This window comes from Xenopus tropicalis, chromosome 8, assembly GCF_000004195.4.
Source record: "Xenopus tropicalis strain Nigerian chromosome 8, UCB_Xtro_10.0, whole genome shotgun sequence".
In the NCBI taxonomy this organism is placed as follows: Eukaryota; Metazoa; Chordata; class Amphibia; order Anura; family Pipidae; genus Xenopus; species Xenopus tropicalis.
In genome coordinates this window covers 144,832,699-144,854,224 of record NC_030684.2, presented here as the reverse complement: position 1 = coordinate 144,854,224, position 21,526 = coordinate 144,832,699, and the positions used below count along the sequence as shown (strand labels likewise).

General features: G+C 50.2%; 1 protein-coding gene across 1 annotated transcript; it reads left to right on the top strand.

Moving 5' to 3' along the window:
• Positions 1–1,313: 1,313 nt before the first annotated feature.
• Positions 1,314–8,334, top strand: psmb4 (proteasome subunit beta 4). The gene is given in 7 exon segments (NM_001011182.2): positions 1,314–1,426; positions 5,009–5,215; positions 5,520–5,666; positions 7,499–7,580; positions 7,821–7,937; positions 8,019–8,107; positions 8,193–8,334. Coding segments are annotated over 7 exon segments (747 nt in total). The 5' UTR covers positions 1,314–1,334; the 3' UTR covers positions 8,206–8,334.
• The last annotated feature ends 13,192 nt before the right edge of the window (positions 8,335–21,526 follow it).

Sequence of the window (21,526 nt, the reverse complement as noted above, 5' to 3'; positions counted from 1 at the left end):
ATAAGGGATAATGTACCCCCTACTGTAAATGATAAGGATATTATCAGTCACTGAGGGGTTCTGTGCCCCCCATATAAAGGCACAAGGCTGCAGGCTGAGTTATACAGGGAACTCTGAGTATCACTCATGTATTATAAGGGATAATGTACCCCCTACTGTAAATGATAAGGATATTAGCAGTCACTGAGGGGTTCTGTGCCCCCCATATAAAGGCACAAGGCTGCAGGCTGAGTTATACAGGGAACTCTGAGTATCACTCATGTATTATAAGGGATAATGTACCCCCTACTGTAAATGATAAGGATATTAGCAGTCACTGAGGGGTTCTGTGCCCCCCATATAAAGGCACAAGGCTGCAGGCTGAGTTATACAGGGAACTCTGAGTATCACTCATGTATTATAAGGGATAATGTACCCCCTACTGTAAATGATAAGGATATTAGCAGTCACTGAGGGGTTCTGTGCCCCCCATATAAAGGCACAAGGCTGCAGGCTGAGTTATACAGGGAACTCTGAGTATCACTCATGTATTATAAGGGATAATGTACCCCCTACTGTAAATGATAAGGATATTATTGCCCTTTTGTAGAATACCTGCCATACAATGGAGCACAGCTTCTTCCCTGAGTTGGGCCACGAGACATACACAACTGTAGGAGAAAGCCTGTAGCAATAAGAAACCATGGGTGCATTGAAGCCAGGGGTGGTGCTGCCATGGGGTGGGGGGGGGGGGGGGCAAATGTGTCTGTGAAAAGAATATGGCCCTGAGTCCCATGATGCACCTAGCCATTACAGAGCCATAAACTTGTACCTGTGAGGGAAAGCTGGTACTGACTGTGGCCCTAAAGGCAGACAGATCAATAAAGCTGCCAGGTAACTTGCCCTCTGATGGGCACAGGTCATTCTTTCCCCTGCTGCAGACTCTCTGGTAACAAAGCTCCCCTGTACTTCAGATCCTAATACCCTGAGTATAAACAAGTGTAGCCACCATTAGCATCCTGCATAAAACAATATAACAAATAACATATTGAATATCTCTAAGCAAACACACATAATGGATTTAGTTCACTCTAACAGCCACAATAGGGCGATGACTCTTGGCACCTCACACTCAAGATGGCGCCATCGCCAGCCACAGTGCCAGTCACAAGATGGCGGCTTTCCTCCGCGTACTTTATATTCATCTGCCGCAAGATGGTGCCACGACCGGAAGCGACTCTAATAGCCAACCAAGTCACGCCTCTGACAACCCCAATGTGGCGGCTAAAGTAGCGGCGGAAGTAGCTCTCTTATTTCCTGTCTGAGGCCCAGCACTGTCATTGTACGACGCCATCATGTTGGGAAGCGGGATGAAGCTGTGGCCCGGGGGGCCGGCTCCTGGAGAGCTGCATTCCTTCCCCGGGGCGGCTCCGGTCAGACATACCCTGTAAGCATGGCTGGGGCAGTGGGGGCTACGTGTTGGGGGGCGGGGGGGCCGCCTGAGGAGGGGGGTATGTGGGTACAGCATCTCCTGGTTACTGGGGGGGGGGTATTGGCTGAGGAGGGGGGTATGTGGGATACAGCATTCTCCTGGTTACTGGGGGGGGGGTATTGGCTGAGGAGGGGGGTATGTGGTACAGCATCTCCTGGTTACTGGGGGGGGGGGGTATTGGCTGAGGAGGGGGGTATGTGGGTACAGCATCTCTGGTTACTGGGGGGGGGTATTGGCTGAGGAGGGGGGTATGTGGGTACAGCATCTCCTGGTTACTGGGGGGGGGGGTATTGGCTGAGGAGGGGGTATGTGGATACAGCATCTCCTGGTTACTGGGGGGGGGGGTATTGGCTGAGGAGGGGGTATGTGGATACAGCATCTCCTGGTTACTGGGGGGGGGGGGGGTATTGGCTGAGGAGGGGGGTATGTGGATACAGCATCTCCTGGTTACTGGGGGGGGGTATTGGCGAGGAGGGGGGTATGTGGGTACAGCATCTCCTGGTACTGGGGGGGGGGTATTGGCTGAGGAGGGGGGTATGTGGAACAGCATCTCCTGGTTACTGGGGGGGGGGGGTATTGGCTGAGGAGGGGGGTATGTGGATACAGCATCTCCTGGTTACTGGGGGGGGTATTTGGCTGAGGAGGGGGGTATGTGGTTACAGCATCTCCTGGTTACTGGGGGGGGGTATTGCTGAGGAGGGGGGTATTGTGGGTACAGCATCTCCTGGTTACTGGGGGGGGGGTATTGGCTGAGGAGAGGGGTATGTGGGTACAGCATCTCCTGGTACTGGGGGGGGGGTATGGCTGAGGAGGGGGTATGTGGGTACAGCAATCTCCTGGTTTACTGGGGGGGGGGGGGTATTGGCTGAGGCAGGGGGGTATGTGGGTACAGCATCTCCTGGTACTGGGGGGGGGGTATTGGCTGAGGAGGGGGGTATGTGTGGATACAGCATCTCCTGGTTACTGTGCGGGGGGGGTATTGGCTGAGGAGGGGGGTATGTGGGTACAGCATCTCCTGGTTACTGGGGGGGGGTATTGGCTTGAGGAGGGGGGTATGGGGTACAGCATCTCCTGGTTACTGGGGGGGGGTATTGGCTGAGGAGGGGGGTATGTGGGTACAGCATCTCCTGCGTTACTGGGGGGGGGGTATTGGCTGAGGAGGGGGTATTGTGGGTACAGCATCTCCTGGTTACTGCGGGGGGGGGGGGGTTATTGGCTGAGGGAGGGGGGGTATGTGGGGGTACAGCATCTCCTGGTTACTGGGGGGGGGGGGGGTATTGGCTGAGGGTAACTGGGGGTTTCATTCCCCTCTGGCTAAAGGCTGTTCATGGGAAGGAGGGGTCATTAGTGTAATTGTACGTTTCTAGCGGTTATTCTTGGCCTTGGCTGCTGTTGTACTACATTTCCCAGCAGAGCTGTGCCCGGTGCTACAGAGGGTTATTCGGGGGCCCCAGTGTAAGAGCCACAGAGGCTTCTGCCTGTTACTCGGGCCCCTTGGAACCCACAGAGACTGGGAGCCAACAGGATGGAGTCTGGGCAGCTTTCACTTTCATTTCTGCTGCTCTGAGGAGCCTTCCTGGCGCTGAGCCTTATGGGAATCCTGCCAGCGCTGAGCCTTATGGGAATGGCACTGGCGCTGAGCCTTATGGGAATGGCACTGGCGCTGAGCCTTATGGGAATGGCACTGAGCCTTATGGGAATGGCACTGAGCCTTGTGGGAATGGCGCTGAGCCTTATGGGAATGGCACTGGCGCTGAGCCTTATGGGAATGGCACTGGCGCTGAGCCTTATGGGAATGGCGCTGAGCCTTATGGGAATCCTGCCAGCGCTGAGCCTTATGGGAATGGCGCTGAGCCTTATGGGAATGGCGCTGAGCCTTATGGGAATGGCGCTGAGCCTTATGGGAATGGCGCTGAGCCTTATGGGAATGGCACTGGCGCTGAGCCTTATGGGAATGGCACTGAGCCTTATGGGAATCCTGCCAGCGCTGAGCCTTATGGGAATGGCACTGGCGCTGAGCCTTATGGGAATGGCACTGGCGCTGAGCCTTATGGGAATGGCACTGGCGCTGAGCCTTATGGGAATGGCACTGGCGCTGAGCCTTATGGGAATGGCACTGGCGCTGAGGCTTGTGGGAATGGCACTGGCGCTGAGGCTTGTGGGAATGGCGCTGAGCCTTGTGGGAATGGCGCCGAGGCTTGTGGGAATGGCGCCGAGGCTTGTGGGAATGGCGCCGAGCTGAGCCTTGTGGGAATGGCGCCGAGCTGAGCCTTGTGGGAATGGCGCCGAGCTGAGCCTTGTGGGAATGGCGCCGAGCCTTGTGGGAATGGCGCCGAGCTGAGCCTTGTGGGAATGGCGCCGAGCCTTGTGGGAATGGCGCCGAGCTGAGCCTTGTGGGAATGGCACCGAGCTGAGCCTTGTGGGAATGGCGCCGAGCTGAGCCTTGTGGGAATGGCGCCGAGCCTTGTGGGAATGGCGCCGAGCCTTGTGGGAATGGCGCCGAGCCTTGTGGGAATGGCGCCGAGCTGAGCCTTGTGGGAATGGCGCCGAGCTGAGCCTTGTGGGAATGGCACTGGCGCCGAGCCTTGTGGGAATGGCGCCGAGGCTTGTGGGAATGGCGCCGAGGCTTGTGGGAATGGCGCCGGGCTGTGGAATGGGCCGAGGCTTGTGATGGGCCGAAGGTTGGCGCCGAGGCTTGTGGGAATGGCGCCGAGGCTTGTGGGAATGGCGCCGAGCCTTGTGGGAATGGCGCCGAGGCTTGTGGGAATGGCGCCGAGGCTTGTGGGAATGGCGCCGAGCCTTGTGGCAATGGCGCCGAGCCTTGTGGCAATGGCGCCGAGCCTTGTGGGAATGGCGCCGAGCCTTGTGGGAATGGCGCCGAGCCTTGTGGGAATGGCGCCGAGCCTTGTGGGAATGGCGCCGAGCCTTGTGGGAATGGCGCCGAGCCTTGTGGGAATGGCGCCGAGCCTTGTGGGAATGGCGCCGAGCCTTGTGGGAATGGCGCCGAGCTGAGCCTTGTGGGAATGGCGCCGAGCTGAGCCTTGTGGGAATGGCGCCGAGCTGAGCCTTGTGGGAATGGCGCCGAGCCTTGTGGGAATGGCGCCGAGCTGAGCCTTGTGGGAATGGCGCCGAGCTTAGCCTTGTGGGAATGGCACTGGCGCCGAGCCTTGTGGGAATGGCGCCGAGCCTTGTGGGAATGGCGCCGAGCCTTGTGGGAATGGCGCCGAGCCTTGTGGGAATGGCGCCGAGCTGAGCCTTGTGGGAATGGCACTGGCGCTGAGCCTTGTGGGAATGGCGCCGAGCCTTGTGGGAGTGGCGCCGAGCCTTGTGGGAGTGGCGCCGAGCCTTGTGGGAATGGCGCCGAGGCTTGTGGGAATGGCGCCGAGCCTTGTGGGAATGGCGCCGAGCCTTGTGGGAATGGCGCCGAGCCTTGTGGGAATGGCGCCGAGCCTTGTGGGAATGGCGCCGAGCCTTGTGGGAATGGCGCCGAGCCTTGTGGGAATGCCCCTGGCACTAACTGTACTCTCTTCCCTGCAGGAACCCTATGGTGACGGGAACCTCTGTGCTGGGGGTGAAATTTGATGGGGGAGTGATTATCGCGGCGGACATGCTGGGTTCCTACGGGTCGCTGGCCAGGTTCCGGAACATCTCCAGGATCATGAAAGTGAATGAGTCGACCATCCTGGGGGCTTCCGGCGACTACGCCGATTATCAGTACCTCAAACAGGTCATCGACCAGATGGTGTAAGTTCCCCTTGTATTGGGCTGTACCATCTTATGCACGGGGGCCGCACTTCCTACACTATGGGGCTGTACCATCACATACATGGGGGGGGGGGGGGGGGGGGGCTGTGCTTCCTACACTGTGGGGCTGTAACCATCACATACATGGGGGGGGGCGGGGGCTGTGCTTCCTACACTATGGGGCTGTACCATCTTATACACTGTGGGGCTGTACCTCTTATGCACGGGGGGCTGTGCTTCCTACACTGTGGGGCTGTACCATCACATAGACACAGCTATTAACCCCTATTGCTCTGTGTGGCAGGATTGACGAGGAGCTGGTGGGGGACGGGCACAATTACAGCCCCAAGGCCGTTCATTCGTGGCTCACCCGCGTCATGTACAACCGGAGGAGCAAGATGAACCCCCTGTGGAACACCGTGGTCATCGGGGGCTTCTACAATGGAGAGAGGTGAGTGGGAGTCACACAGCCCCCTGTAACCTACAGGCATCGTCTGTATAGCCCCGGCCACCCCCCCGCACCCTGTGTATAGCCCCGGCCACCCCCCCGCACCCTGTGTATAGCCCCGGCCACCCCCCCGCACCCTGTGTATAGCCCCGGCCACCCCCCCGCACCCTGTGTATAGCCCCCGGCCACCCCCCCCCCCCGCACCCTGTGTATAGCCCCGGCCACCACCCCCGCACCCTGTGTTATAGCCCCGGCCACCCCCCCGCACCCTGTTGTATAGCCCCGGCCACCCCCCCCGCACCCTGTGTATATCCCCGGCCACCCCCCCGCACCCTTGTGTATATCCCCGCCACCCCCCCCGCCACCCTGTGTATAGCCCCGGCCACCCCCCCCGCACCCTGTGTATAGCCCCGGCCACCCCCCCCCGCACCCTGTGTATAGCCCCGGCCACCCCCCCGCACCCTGTGTATAGCCCCGGCCACCCCCCCGCACCCTGTGTATAGCCCCGGCCACCCCCTCCGCACCCTGTGTATTAGTCCCGGCCCCCCCGCACCCTGTGTATAGCCCCGGCCACCCCCCCCCCCCCGCACCCTGTGTATAGCCCCGCCCCCCCCGCACCCTGTGTATAGCCCCGGCCCCTCCGAACCCTGTGTATAGCCCCGGCCCCCCCGCGACAAGGCTGCAGGCTGAGTTATACAGGGAACTCTGAGTATCACTCATGTATTATAAGGGATAATGTACCCCCTACTGTAAATGATAAGGATATTAGCAGTCACTGAGGGGTTCTGTGCCCCCCATATAAAGGCACAAGGCTGGCAGGCTGAGTTATACAGGGAACTCTGAGTATCACTCATGTATTATAAGGGATAATGTACCCCCTACTGTAAATGATAAGGATATTAGCAGTCACTGAGGGGTTCTGTGCCCCCCATATAAAGGCACAAGGCTGCAGGCTGAGTTATACAGGGAACTCTGAGTATCACTCATGTATTATAAGGGATTATGTACCCCCTACTGTAAATGATAAGGATATTAGCAGTCACTGAGGGGTTCTGTGCCCCCCATATAAAGGCACAAGGCTGCAGGCTGAGTTATACAGGGAACTCTGAGTATCACTCATGTATTATAAGGGATAATGTACCCCCTACTGTAAATGATAAGGATATTAGCAGTCACTGAGGGGTTCTGTGCCCCCCATATAAAGGCACAAGGCTGCAGGCTGAGTTATACAGGGAACTCTGAGTATCACTCATGTATTATAAGGGATAATGTACCCCCTACTGTAAATGATAAGGATATTAGCAGTCACTGAGGGGTTCTGGGAACATATAAGGGATAATTTGATTACAGTTTGTAGGAAACTCTTCTGTTCGGCGCCAGATATTTAGGGAGAAGGGGAGTCTCTTTACAGAGCATTAGACATGAGCAGCACTGAGTTGTAGCAGGGAAAGGGTTAAATAGTAGGGGGTTGAGCTTACGACCGATTGGCTGGTTGCTGTCGGATGTGCCCGGAGGTTCAGGGATCACTGAGGGGCATTAAGTCTTCGCTGTTAGATACAGGTTGCCGGGAGTTGATTGGCTTTGCCCAGTGCCCCGTTGCCATAGTAACAGAGATGAGGCTGAATGGGTAGAACGTGAGTTAATTAGTGCTTATCATGTTATTACTTCTGCCCCTAGGGATAGAATTGGCGCTGCCCCTTCGGTGCCACCCCGGCCCATTGTGCCAAGCGCCTTCTCTCTACTGTGAACAAACAGAGGGACTGGCCCCGCGCCGTCTCCCGATAGCGCCCATTGTGTTATCACTGCCGCTGACTGATAACCGCTTCCTCCCACAGTTTCCTTGGATACGTCGACAAACTGGGCGTGGCCTTCGAAGCACCAACGATTGCTACGGGCTTTGGCGCGTACCTGGCACAGGTAGGGGACCCTGAGATTATCCTGAGACTTACGGTCTAATACGCAGATTAAAGGGCAAGTAACATGCCAACCCTATGGGTGTCTGTGTGGCGTCTGGGCAGCCAATGGTTTTGTAGATAGAGGGGGCAACATGGCTGCTGTAGGAAGCAGGTAATACAGCAGCTCCCTGTGCCAGATACATTTAAAGATGAATATGTGGCTTTACTTGCCCTTTAAATACACCCTGTGCTATTTCTGTAGCCGCTGCTGAGGGAAGTGACTGAGAGGAAAGCGACGCTGAGCAAGGAGGAGGCGCGGGCGCTCATAGAGCGATGCATGAAGGTCCTGTACTACCGAGACGCCCGATCCTACAACCGGGTAAGTCACGCGCTGTGAGCGGCGTAGGGATATCCCCAGCACCGGGCCTACATGCAGGTAGTAACCCCTTGTGTTCTGCAGTTTGAGATCGCCACGGTAACTGAAAGCGGAGTCGAGGTCGAGGGGCCTTTGTCGTCAGAAACCAACTGGGAAATTGCTCACCTCATCAGGTAATGCCTTTATTATTATTATTGGGGCGCCCCCTGGTGTTGGGGGGCACAGAGACTAACGGCGCCTCTCACTTCTCTCTTGCAGCGGCTTCGAGTGACCCCGGGCACGCGTTTCGCTCCATCATCACTTTCTTATTGGTTTTTTTTTTCCTCTCGCTTCTTTAACGACATTGGCTGTTTTGTAAATGAATATTAAATAATGGGAGATGATTGGCTCCTTCCGTCAACTTCCTGTCTGTCTGTAATTTCATTGGTTACTGGGGGACGGGACTGGCGCCACTTCCTTTCCATTTGAAAAAAACAAAACTTCTCAGTGGACGCTTGGTCAAGTTGGGATTGGTTACACTGGGGAAGGGGCAGTTAAGTGGGGGGGTCACTATATATAAATATATAAGGGGGGGCAGTAATGAAATAGAGAAAGTACAGGGAAGAGCAACTAAGCTGATAAAGGGAATGGGCTCAGTTATGGGGAAAGGCTGGCCCAGTTGGGATTGGTTACACTGGGGAAGGGGCAGTTAAGGGGGGGGTCACTATATATAAATATATAAGGGGGGGCAGTAATGAAATAGAGAAAGTACAGGGAAGAGCAACTAAGCTGATAAAGGGAATGGGCTCAGTTATGGGGAAAGCTGGCCCAGTTGGGATTGGTTACACTGGGGGGGGGGGGCAGTTAAGTGGGGGGGTCACTATATATAAATATATAAGGGGGGGCAGTAATGAAATAGAGAAAGTACAGGGAAGAGCAACTAAGCTGATAAAGGGAATGGGCTCAGTTATGGGGAAGGCTGGCCCAAGTTGGGATTGGTTACACTGGGGAAGGGGCAGTTAAGTGGGGGGGTCACTATATATAAATATATAAGGGGGGGGCAGTAATGAAATAGAGAAAGTACAGGGAAGAGCGACTAAGCTGATAAAGGGAATGGGCTCAGTTATGGGGAAAGGCTGGCCCAGTTGGGATTGGTTACACTGGGGAAGGGGCAGTTAGGGGGGGGCACTATATATAAATATATAAGGGGGGGCAGTAATGAAATAGAGAAAGTACAGGGAAGAGCGACTAAGCTGATAAAGGGAATGGGCTCAGTTATGGGGAAAGGCTGGCCCAGTTGGGATTGGTTACACTGGGGAAGGGGGCAGTTAAGCGGGGGGGGCACTATATATAAATATATAAGGGGGGCAGTAATGAAATAGAGAAAGTACAGGAAGAGCGACTAAGCTGATAAAGGGAATGGGCTCAGTTATGGGGAAAGGCTGGCCCAGTTGGGATTGGTTACACTGGGGAACGGGGCAGTTAAGGGGGGGGGTCACTATATATAAAATATAAGGGGGGGCAGTAATGAAATAGAGAAAGTACAGGGAAGAGCGACTAAGCTGATAAAGGGAATGGGCTCAGTATGGGGAAAGGCTGGCCCAGTTGGGATTGGTTACACTGGGGGGGGCAGTTAAGGGGGGGGGTCACTATATATTAAATATATTAAGGGGGGGCAGTAATGAAATAGAGAAAGTACAGGGAAGAGCGACTAAGCTGATAAAGGGAATGGGCTCAGTTATGGGAAAGGCTGGCCCAGTTGGGATTGGTTACCACTGGGGGGGGGGCCAGTTAAGGGGGGGGGTCACTATATATAAATATATAAGGGGGGCAGTAATGAAATAGAGAAAGTACAGGGAAGAGTGACTAAGCTGATAAAGGGAATGGGCTCAGTTATGGGGAAAGGCTGGCCCAGTTGGATTGGTTACACTGGGGAAGGGGCAGGTAAGGGGGGGTCACTATATATAAATATATAAGGGGGGGCAGTAATGAAATAGAGAAAGTACAGGGAAGAGCGACTAAGCTGATAAAGGGAATGGGCTCAGTTATGGGGAAAGGCTGGCCCAGTTGGGATTGGTTACACTGGGGGGGGGGGGCAGTTAAGGGGGGGGTCACTATATATAAATATATAAGGGGGGGCAGTAATGAAATAGAGAAAGTACAGGGAAGAGCGACTAAGCTGATAAAGGGAATGGGCTCAGTTATGGGGAAAGGCTGGCCCAGTTGGGATTGGTTACACTGGGGGGGGGGGGGGGCAGTTAAGGGGGGTCACTATATATAAATATATAAGGGGGGGGCAGTAATGAAATAGAGAAAGTACAGGGAAGAGCGACTAAGCTGATAAAGGGAATGGGCTTCAGTTATGGGGAAAGGCTGGCCCAGTTGGGATTGGTTACACTGGGGAAGGGGCAGTAAGGGGGGGTCACTATATATAAATATATAAGGGGGGGGCAGTAATGAAATAGAGAAAGTACAGGGAAGAGCGACTAAGCTGATAAAGGGAATGGGCTCAGTTATGGGGAAAGGCTGGCCCCAGTTGGGATTGGTTACACTGGGGGGGGGCAGTTAAGGGGGGGTCACTATATATAAATATATAAGGGGGGGGGCAGTAATGAAATAGAGAAAGTACAGGGAAGAGCGACTAAGCTGATAAAGGGAATGGGCTCAGTTATGGGGAAAGGCTGGCCCAGTTGGGATTGGTTACACTGGGGGGGGCAGTTAAGGGGGGGGTCACTATATATAAATATATAAGGGGGGGGCAGTAATGAAATAGAGAAAGTACAGGGAAGAGCGACTAAGCTGATAAAGGGAATGGGCTCAGTTATGGGGAAAGGCTGGCCCAGTTGGGATTGGTTACACTGGGGGGGGGGGCAGTTAAGGGGGGGGGGTCACTATATATAAATATATAAGGGGGGGGCAGTAATGAAATAGAGAAAGTACAGGGAAGAGCGACTAAGCTGATAAAGGGAATGGGCTCAGTTATGGGAAAGGCTGGCCCAGTTGGGATTGGTTACACTGGGGGGGGGGGGGCAGTTAAGGGGGGGTCACTATATATAAATATATAAGGGGGGGGGCAGTAATGAAATAGAGAAAGTACAGGGAAGAGCGACTAAGCTGATAAAGGGAATGGGCTCAGTTATGGGGAAAGGCTGGCCCCAGTTGGGATTGGTTACAACTGGGGGGGGGGGGGGGGGGGCAGTTAAGGGGGGGGGGGTCACTATATATAAATATATAAGGGGGGGCAGTAATGAAATAGAGAAAGTACAGGGAAGAGCGACTAAGCTGATAAAGGGAATGGGCTCAGTTATGGGGAAAGGCTGGCCCAGTTGGGATTGGTTACACTGGGGGAAGGGGCAGTTAAGGGGGGGTCACTATATATAAATATATAAGGGGGGGCAGTAATGAAATAGAGAAAGTACAGGGGAAGAGCGGACTAAGCTGATAAAGGGAATGGGCTCAGTTATGGGGAAAGGCTGGCCCAGTTGGGATTGGGTCTACACTGGGGGAAGGGGCAGTTAAGGGGGGGTCACTATATATAAATATATAAGGGGGGGCAGTAATGAAATAGAGAAAGTACCAGGGAAGAGCGACTAAGCTGATAAAGGGAATGCGGCTCAGTTATGGGGAAAGGCTGGCCCAGTTGGGATTGGTTACACTGGGGGGGGGGGGGGGGCAGTTAAGGGGGGGGGGTCACTATATATAAATATATAAGGGGGGGGCAGTAATGAAATAGAGAAAGTACAGGGAAGAGCGACTAAGCTGATAAAGGAATGGGCTCAGTTTATGGGGAAAGGCTGGCCCAGTTGGGATTGGTTACACTGGGGGGGGGGCAGTTAAGGGGGGGGGGTCACTATATATAAATATATAAGGGGGGCAGTAATGAAATAGAGAAAGTACAGGGAAGAGTGGACTAAGCTGATAAAGGGAATGGGCTCAGTTATGGGGAAAGGCTGGCCCAGTTGGGATTGGTTACACTGGGGAAGGGGCAGTTAAGGGGGGGGTCACTATATATAAATATATAAGGGGGGGGCAGTAATGAAATAGAGAAAGTACAGGGAAGAGCGACTAAGCTGATAAAGGAATGGGCTCAGTTTATGGGGAAAGGCTGGCCCAGTTGGATTGGTTACACTGGGGGGGGGCAGTTAAGGGGGGGGGGTCACTATATATAAATATATAAGGGGGGCAGTAATGAAATAGAGAAAGTACAGGGAAGAGTGGACTAAGCTGATAAAGGGAATGGGCTCAGTTATGGGGAAAGGCTGGCCCAGTTGGGATTGGTTACACTGGGGAAGGGGCAGTTAAGGGGGGGGTCACTATATATAAATATATAAGGGGGGGCAGTAATGAAATAGAGAAAGTACAGGGAAGAGCGACTAAGCTGATTAAAGGGAATGGGCTCAGTTATGGGGAAAGGCTGGCCCAGTTGGATTGGTTACCACTGGGGGGGGGGCAGTTAAGGGGGGGTCACTATATATTAAATATATAAGGGGGCAGTAATGAAATAGAGAAAGTACAGGGAAGAGTGACTAAGCTGATAAAGGGAATGGGCTCAGTTATGGGGAAAGGCTGGGCCCAGTTGGGATTGGTTACACTGGGAAGGGGCAGTTAAGGGGGGGTCACTATATATAAATATATAAGGGGGGCAGTAATGAAATAGAGAAAGTACAGGGAAGAGCGACTAAGCTGATAAAGGGAATGGGCTCAGTTATGGGGAAAGGCTGGCCCAGTTGGGATTGGTTACACTGGGGGGGGGGGCAGTTAAGGGGGGTCACTATATATAAATATATAAGGGGGGGCAGTAATGAAATAGAGAAAGTACAGGGAAGAGCGACTAAGCTGATAAAGGGAATGGGCTCAGTTATGGGGAAAGGCTGGCCCAGTTGGGATTGGTTACACTGGGGAAGGGGCAGTTAAGGGGGGTCACTATATATAAATACAGTGGAGGAAATAATGATGTTGACCCCTCACTGATTTTGTAAGTTTGTCCCAATGACAAAGAAATGGAAAAGTCTCCAGAACAGTATCATTTCAATGGTAGGTGTAACCAGTGGGCAGATAGCACATCAAAAGGAAAATGGAAAAAATAACTTGAAATAAAAGATAGCAACTGATTTGCATTTCATTGAGTGAAATAAGTTTTTGAACCCTCTAACAAAAAAAGACTTAATACTTAGTGGAAAAGCCCTTGTTTGCAAGCACAGAGGCCAAACGTTTCTTGTAATTGATGAGCAAGTTGCGCACATTTTAGGAGGAATGTTGGTCCCACTCCTCTTTGCAGATCATCTCTAAATCCCTAAGGTTTCTGTCTCTGTGCAACTCTGAGCTTGAGCTCCCTCCATAGGTTTTCTATTGGATTAAGGTCCGGAGACTGACTAGGCCACTCCATGACCTTAATGTGCTTCTTCTTGAGGCCACTCCTTTGTTGCCTTTGCTGTATGTTTGGGTCATTGTCGTGCTGGAACACCCATTCCACGAGCCATTTTCAGTTTCCTGGCAGAGGGAAGGAGGTTGTCGTTCAGGATTTCACGATACATGGCTCCGTCCATTTTCCCGTTAATGCGAATAAGTTGTCCTGTGCCCTTAGCAGAAAAACACCCCCAAAGCAAAATGTTTCCACCCCCATGCTTGACGGTGGGGACGGTGTTTTGGGGGTCATAGGCAGCATTTTTCTCCTCCAAACACATCGAGTTGAGTTAATGCCAAAGAGCTCTATTTTGGTCTCATCAGACCACAGCACCTTCTCCCAGTCACTCACAGAATCATTCAGGTGTTCATTGGCAAACTTCAGGCCTGCACATGTGCCTTCTTGAGCAGGGGGACCTTGCGAGCCCTGCAGGATTTTAATCCATTGCGGTGTAATGTGTTTCCCAATGGTTTTCTTTGGTGACTGTGGGTCCCTGCTAATTTGAGGTCAGTAACTAACTCCTCCCGTGTAGTTCTAGGGTGCTTTTTCACCTTTCTCAGAATCATTGACACCCCACGAGGTGAGATCTTGCGTGGAGCCCCAGAGCGAGGTCGATTGATGGTCATTTTGTGCTCCTTCCATTTTCCAACAATCGCACCAACAGTTGTCACCTTCTCTCCCAGCTTCTTGCTAATGGTTTTGTAGCCCATTCCAGCCTTGTGCAGGTCTACAATTTTGTCTCTGACATCCTTGGACAGCTCTTTGGTCTTTCCCATGTTGGAGAGTTTGGAGTCTGCTTGATTGATTGATTCTGTGGACAGGTGTCTTTTATACAGGTGACTAGTTAAGACAGGTGCCTTAATGAGGTTGACTAATTGAGTAGAAGGTGTCTAACCACTCTGTGGGAGCCAGAACTCTTAATGGTTGGTAGGGGGTTCAAAAACTTATTTCACTCAATGAAATGCAAATCAGTTGCTAATCTTTTATTTAAAGTTATTTTTCGATTTTCCTTTTGATGTGCTATCTGCCACTGTTACACCTACCATTGAAATGATACTGTTCTGAGACTTTTCATTTCTTTGTCATTGGACAAACTTACAAAATCAGTGAGGGGTCAAATAATTATTTCCTCCACTGTATATAAGGGGGGGGCAGTAATGAAATAGAGAAAGTACAGGGAAGAGCGACTAAGCTGATAAAGGGAATGGGCTCAGTTATGGGGAAAGGCTGGCCCAGTTGGGATTGGTTACACTGGGGGGGGGGGGGCAGTTAAGGGGGGGTCTCACTATATATAAATATATAAGGGGGGGGCAGTAATGAAATAGAGAAAGTACAGGGAAAGAGCGACTAAGCTGATAAAGGGAATGGGCTCAGTTATGGGGAAAGGCTGGCCCAGGTTGGGGATTGGGTTACACTGGGGAAGGGGCAGTTAAGGGGGGGTCACTATATATAAATATATAAGGGGGGGCAGTAATGAAATAGAGAAAGTACAGGGAAGAGCGACTAAGCTGATAAAGGGAATGGGCTCAGTTATGGGGAAAGGCTGGCCCAGTTGGGATTGGTTACACTGGGGAAGGGGCAGTTAAGGGGGGGTCACTATATATAAATATATAAGGGGGGGCAGTAATGAAATAGAGAAAGTACAGGGAAGAGCGACTAAGCTGATAAAGGGAATGGGCTCAGTTATGGGGAAAGGCTGGCCCAGTTGGGATTGGTTACACTGGGGGGGGGGGCAGTTAAGGGGGGGTCACTATATATAAATATATAAGGGGGGGCAGTAATGAAATAGAGAAAGTACAGGGGAAGAGCGACTAAGCTGATAAAGGGAATGGCTCAGTTATGGGGAAAGGCTGGCCCAGTTGGGATTGGTTACACTGGGGGGGGGGGGGGGGGGGGGGGGCAGTTAAGGGGGGGGGGTCACTATATATAAATATATAAGGGGGGGCAGTAATGAAATAGAGAAAGTACAGGGAAGAGCGACTAAGCTGATAAAGGGAATGGGCTCAGTTATGGGGAAAGGCTGGGGGGGGGGGTCAGAAAAAGCAGTCAGGCAGTTCAAGAACCTACTAGGGATTCATCTCTTTTGGACCTGGTAATAACTAATAATTCTGAACAAATCACTAGCATTTGGGCGGGACCCTTATTATCACAGGTGGGTTCATTGGTTGATGAGAACAGGGAAAAAGCAGAAATTCTGAACTGTTATTTCCATCTGTCTGTACATCTGAGGGAGCAGCTAATGAAGGTTCTGTATTTAATGGGCCCAGTTCTAGTGATGTACTGATACAGGGGTCACTCGGGGGGGGGGTCCATCAGAGACTTGAACATGTAAAGGGAAACAAAGGTCCAGGGCCGGATGGGATTCATCCCAGGGTATTAAGTGAGCTGAGCGCTGTGATTGCCAAGCCTCTTCCCTTAATTTCCCAGGATTCATTGGGGCCTGGCATGGTGCCGAGAGACTGGCGGATTGCTAATGTGGTGCCGTTATTCACATAGGGATCCCGTTCTCAGCCTGAAAACTATAGGCCTGTTAGTCTGACATCAGGGGTAGGAAGGGGCAATAAGGGATAGGGTACTTGTATACATTGCAAATCACAATAGTTTGTGCCAAAATGGCTTTATGTGTAACAGATCTCGCCTTTAATGAGGAGGTGAGTAGGAACCTTGATGCTGGGATGGCAGTGGATGGGATCTACTTGGACTTTGCTAAATATTGAGGAATATTGGCCTAGAACATAATATCTGTAATTGGATATGGAATGGGGGGAATGGTACATTTCTAATTGGGCCGGTACCGCAGGGGGTTTGTCCTTGGTCCTTTACTATTTAACTTGTTTACAGGGGTGATTCTATGCCCTAATGCCTACCTTTCCTGCCCCAGAGGGGGCAGAAGCACAACTGTACTCTCTGCACTTTTAGTTTAATAACCAGAAATTCCGCTTAAAGTTACCGGGCGCGACCAGCACTCACCCAAGATGACTGGGAGGAGGCAACAGACTCCATGTATAACTGTCTCCTATCACCTAAAGATTAATACAGTATAAACCCTTTCATCACCTGTATATCACAGAGGGGCCGTACCCCAACAGACCGCTGCCCGACGTGTGCAACAAGCCCTGCTAACTTCTTTCATATGATCTGGTCATGTCCCCGTATCGCTAAGTTCTGCTCAGCAGTCACTAAACCTGCTTACTAGGGGTCCTAGACAACATAATTGCCCAAGATGGCTCCTGGATACGCTACAGAATACGCAATGCGTTGGATGGGCGCCACCCACCATTACAGCCTGGAAGAACCTAGTGAATGCGTTTGCCCCTCTGTATAAACTCACATACGGAATTAGGGGCGCACCTGACTAATGTGACAAAGTCTGGGGCCCTTGGTGTGACCCAGCGTCCTCCCACCTTGTTCTGCCCCACCCTGAGTACGTAGTTCGGTAGGGTGATGGACCCAAGATGGTGGAACTACTGCCAGATACACACACTCTGTAACGCCATACCTACCCACTCAATGTTGGTAACAAATCTTAAAGGTAGACCTGGAAATAAAGGCTAATGCGTCTTCCTCATTGCCTTGTTAAATGTGTTATTTCTCTAGCGGCCCTCCTGTCAGTGCAGAACGTGTGGGGTTTGTCTGGGATCACCCCTGGAGGCAGGACAGAGAATTGAACTTAGTGGCTCCTGGTCCCTCCCACTGTATATATAGGCTCCACCCTCTCTCCTCAGTTCTTTGTCCTGCCTCGGAGGTGTAGGACAGTTTTTTCCTATTCCAATTTTTTTTTTTTATTTCTTCTCCTATATTCTGGATTTATTAATCACATAGGACACGCAGAGCTGTCCCAGAGTGGCACTTCCCAAGGGGAATCAGGCAGAACAGGCACGCAGAGCTGCCATAAATCAGGCCTGAGCGATTCCCTACTGCAGTGCTGTCCAACTGACCCCCCTCTGTGTGGCCCCCCACCTGTCTGGCTGCTTTGATGGCTTACCTTTGAGTAAGCATTAAATGGTATCAGTACTGAGATTAACTGCCCCCCTGCATGGTTCTCACCTCAGATTCAGGCTGTAATCACCCTGTATTGTTTTTTTTTTTTTTTTTTTTAACAATTCTTTTATTGAGCATTCCAAAGCATTACACAGTATTATGTTACATGTGTTATTATGGTTACATATTACAGTATTTGAGTTACATGTAAAACATAGAAATAAAGAAAAGCATAGTGGTTGTATTGCTAATGCCATTATTTAACATTAAAATAAATTTTTTTTAATTGATTAACCGTGATGGTGTCTTATTCCTTACAGTTTCTTTGTTTTGTCTTTATTTAGGGGGAGATAGAGATCCGTGTGTGTTTGGTTTTGTCCTATATATATATATATAGCTTATAGGGGTTTAGTTCACTGGTGGGTCTAGATCTAACCAGGGTTCCCATACCTTGTAGAATTTGTCTGGGCAGCCTCTTCTCATGTAAGTGAGTTTATACAGTGGAATGGCCTTTTCTATCAATTGTTCCCAAGAATGTATAGATGGGGCTCCGCTGGATTTCCAGTGGATTGCAATTGTTTTTTTTGCATACATACATAATATTGACAACAGTGTTCTTTGTGCCCTTCTTGGTGATATTTCCTCTACTTGATTAAGCAGTGTAATTTTGGGGTCCATTGGGAGTGTTATGTCTGTTTTTTCTTTTATCCGCTGTATTACCTTCCCCCAGAAATTTTTGACTCTAGGGCATTCCCAGGTCATATGTATAAAATTTGCTGGTGCTTGTTGACACCTTGGGCAATTCTGGGATATGGTGGGGTTCATGCTGTGTAACCGCTGGGGAGTGAGGTAAGTTCTGTGTAGGTAGTTTAATTGAGTCATCTTCTCCTTACTGCTGATGACCCCTTCAAAGGCAGAGTCTAAAATATCCTCCCATTGTTCTGTTGTTATCTGAGGGATATCAGTCTGCCATTTCGTGTGCAGTCTGGTCAGGGATGTGCTACCAACTTGTAGTAGTTGTGCATAGAAGTTTGAGAGGGGCTTTTTCAGAATTTCCATGTGGGTTCTTACTTCTGTTTGTCTTGGGGTTGTATCGATTGGCGCACGGCCAAATTGGGCTTCCGCAGCGTGTCTTAATTGTAGGTACCTAAAGAGCATCCTGTTAGGGAGAGAGTATTTTTCTTTCAATTGTTGGTAGGTAAGTATCGTACCATTTTCCATAACGTCAGCCAGGTATTTTATATTGTATTGTGCCCATATTTGTGGGTCTGGTATTGTTTTGAAGTGCTTTAGGTATGGGTTGTACCATAGCGGCGTGTATACCGAGTAATATTGCTGGGGTTTGGGATAAAAGCTATTTGCAGTTTGCCATGCTCTCACGGTTGCTTTCATGAGTGGAGAGACCTTTTTTGTGTATCTTGTGCCACGGTATAGGAGGTTTTTTAGTTCCTCCAGCGAGCCTATTACCTGGGCCTCCAGAATAGTTGCCGCATTGGTTAAGGTGGGCACTGTCCAGTTTCTAGCTGTTGTGAGTTGTGCTGCCAGATAATATAACCATAGATTTGGAGCCGCTAGTCCACCTTGATTTGTGGGGAGTTGCAGGGTTGTGAGGGCTATTCTCGGGGGTGAGTGGTTCCAGTACAGAGTAGTCATTAAGCTTTTGAGTTTGGCAAAGATGGATTTGTGTAGTACAGTTGGGGCTTGTCTGAAAATGTAGGTAAGTTTGGGAAGGATTACCATCTTAAATAGGTTTATACGTCCAATTAACGTCAGAGGTAGGTTTGCCCATAGTTCAGTTTTCTTTTCTATTAGCTTAAGAATTGGGTGTATGTTGAGTTCCTCAAATTTATTAAGGTTGGCGTGTATCCAAATTCCTAAGTATTTGAAGGACTCTACCCATTGTAGTCCTTTAGTCTGAGAGGGGGCATCTGGTGGTCGGGGATCTATTGGGAAGAGCACTGATTTTTCAGAATAGTTTGTATGGGAGTTGATTACCTGTAGTACCATTTCTAGTGCGTGCTCTGAGTTGGGTAGATAAATGAGGGTGTCATCTGCGTACATTGAGATGATTTCTCTATTGGAGCCCAGTTTTAGACCTTCTATGCCGTTTTTTGCTTTAATTCGGCAGGCCATGGGTTCCATCGCAAGTGCAAATAAAAGTGGGGAAAGGGGGCAACCCTGTCTAGTGCCCCTGCTTATATTGAGGGGAGTGGATAGCTTAGTGTTAGTTCTTACTTTGGCTGTTGGAAGATGATATAGCGCTTTTACCCAATTAATGTATGTTGGATGTATTCGGACCCGTTTCATTGTAGCCCATAGGTACTCCCATTCCACTGAGTCAAAGGCCTTCATATTATCTAGGGAGGCTACCATTCTATTTCCAGAGTTATCGTGTCTTATTGATATATTTGTGTACAACCTTCTGATATTAATGTCCGTTGTACGTCCAGGCATAAATCCTGTTTGGTCTGGGGAAATTACCTGAGAAAGATTTTGAGCAATTCTGGTGGCTAATATCTTTGCTAGGATTTTAGCATCTGCGTTGATAAGCGAGATTGGCCTATAGGAGGAGCAGTCTAGAGGGTCCTTGCCCGGTTTTAAGATCAAGACAATGAGAGTCTCCTTCATTGAGTTGGGTAGGGGTTTCCCTTCCTTTACACCATTGTATAGTTTCGCTAATAGTGGTGCAAGAAGTTTAGTGTGTTGTTTGTACCACTCCATCGGTATGCCATCTGTGCCTGGAGTTTTACCGGTGGGGGATGCTCCAATGGCCGCTTCTACTTCGGCTATTGTTATTTCTGTAGCTAGGTGTTGGGAGGTTTGTGTATCTAGTTTGGGAATATCTATTTCTTTTAGGAAGTCTTGTATTTCTGTAGGTGAGACTTGTAGTTTAGAGGTATATAGATCCGAGTAAAATTCTGTGAATCTTTTATTTATTTCCTCTGGGGATGTGGTTATTTCCCCACTAGCCAGCTTAATTGCCGGGATAAGCATAGTAGTGGATTTATCTATGGATAGGAGTGCTAATAGTTTCCCATTCTTGTCTCCGTGTTCAAAGATTCCTGCCTTTTGGTATAACATGTGTTTTTTTGTGAGTTCTATTTGGGCTAGGTTGAGGTCTCTTTGGCTCTCTGCCCATGCTTGCTGGGTTTGTGTACCTGTGTGTGCTATGTAGGCTGCACCTTTTGGGATTTTGTTATTATTTCAGCTCTTAAATTATTTTCCAGAGCCTTGATATTACTTATAAAGACTCCTCTAATGTATGCTTTGAAAGCATCCCAGGTAACATCTGGAGGTACCTCATCCTTATTTGTTACGAGAAATGTTTCTATGCTGTCGTGTATAGTTTCACTTAGTTGGGTATGGGATGCCCAGTAGGGGCTGAGTCTCCATATCCGATCTGCTGGGGTTGGGGAAATAAGTATAGTGGTTACTATGGGGGAGTGATCTGATATGCCTCTGGGGAGTATTTCAACCTTTTGTACTTTTTTGTTCATTTCGTCACAACCCAAGGCCAAGTCAATTCTAGACATATTATTGGAGCCAGGTGAATAGCATGTGTATTGCTTGACTCCTGGGTTGCGTACCCTCCAGAGATCTGTTAGTTGAAATACAGAAAGCCATTTGTTAAATGATGGTGTATTGACCCTGGGGGGGTTTAGTTTATCTATTTCTGCATCCGTCACTGCATTAAAGTCTCCCATTACTAGTATCGGTGCCATTGGGAGAGTTAGGGTTTTGTTCATCACTTCCCTTAAGGGTTCCTCAGCGAAGGGGGGTGGGATGTATACATTTATTATGGTTAGTTTTTTCCCCTGTATTGCACCTTGTATTATGATATATTTCCCATTTCTATCAGAGATAATGGTCTCTGCCACGAACGGGCAGGTTTTACATATTAATATGGAAACACCTCTAGAGTAGCTTGAGTACAGGGAGTGATATGTCGCACCTACCCAGGGCTTTTTTAGCGCTAAGATCTTGCTTCCCACTAAGTGCGTTTCCTGTAGCATTATGATTTGTGGTTTATTTCTACGGATAAAGTCTAAAACCAGTCTCCTTTTAATTGCATTGCCTAGGCCCCTTACGTTCCATGATAGGACTTTAAGTGTGGCCATACCTTTGGTAGTTGTATTGTTTGTAGGGTAGGTTACTACTATCTAGGAGGGGTTTGTGGTACTCCCGCCTTGCCATGTGTGTGTTATTGTTAGTAAGTGCACCATCTAAA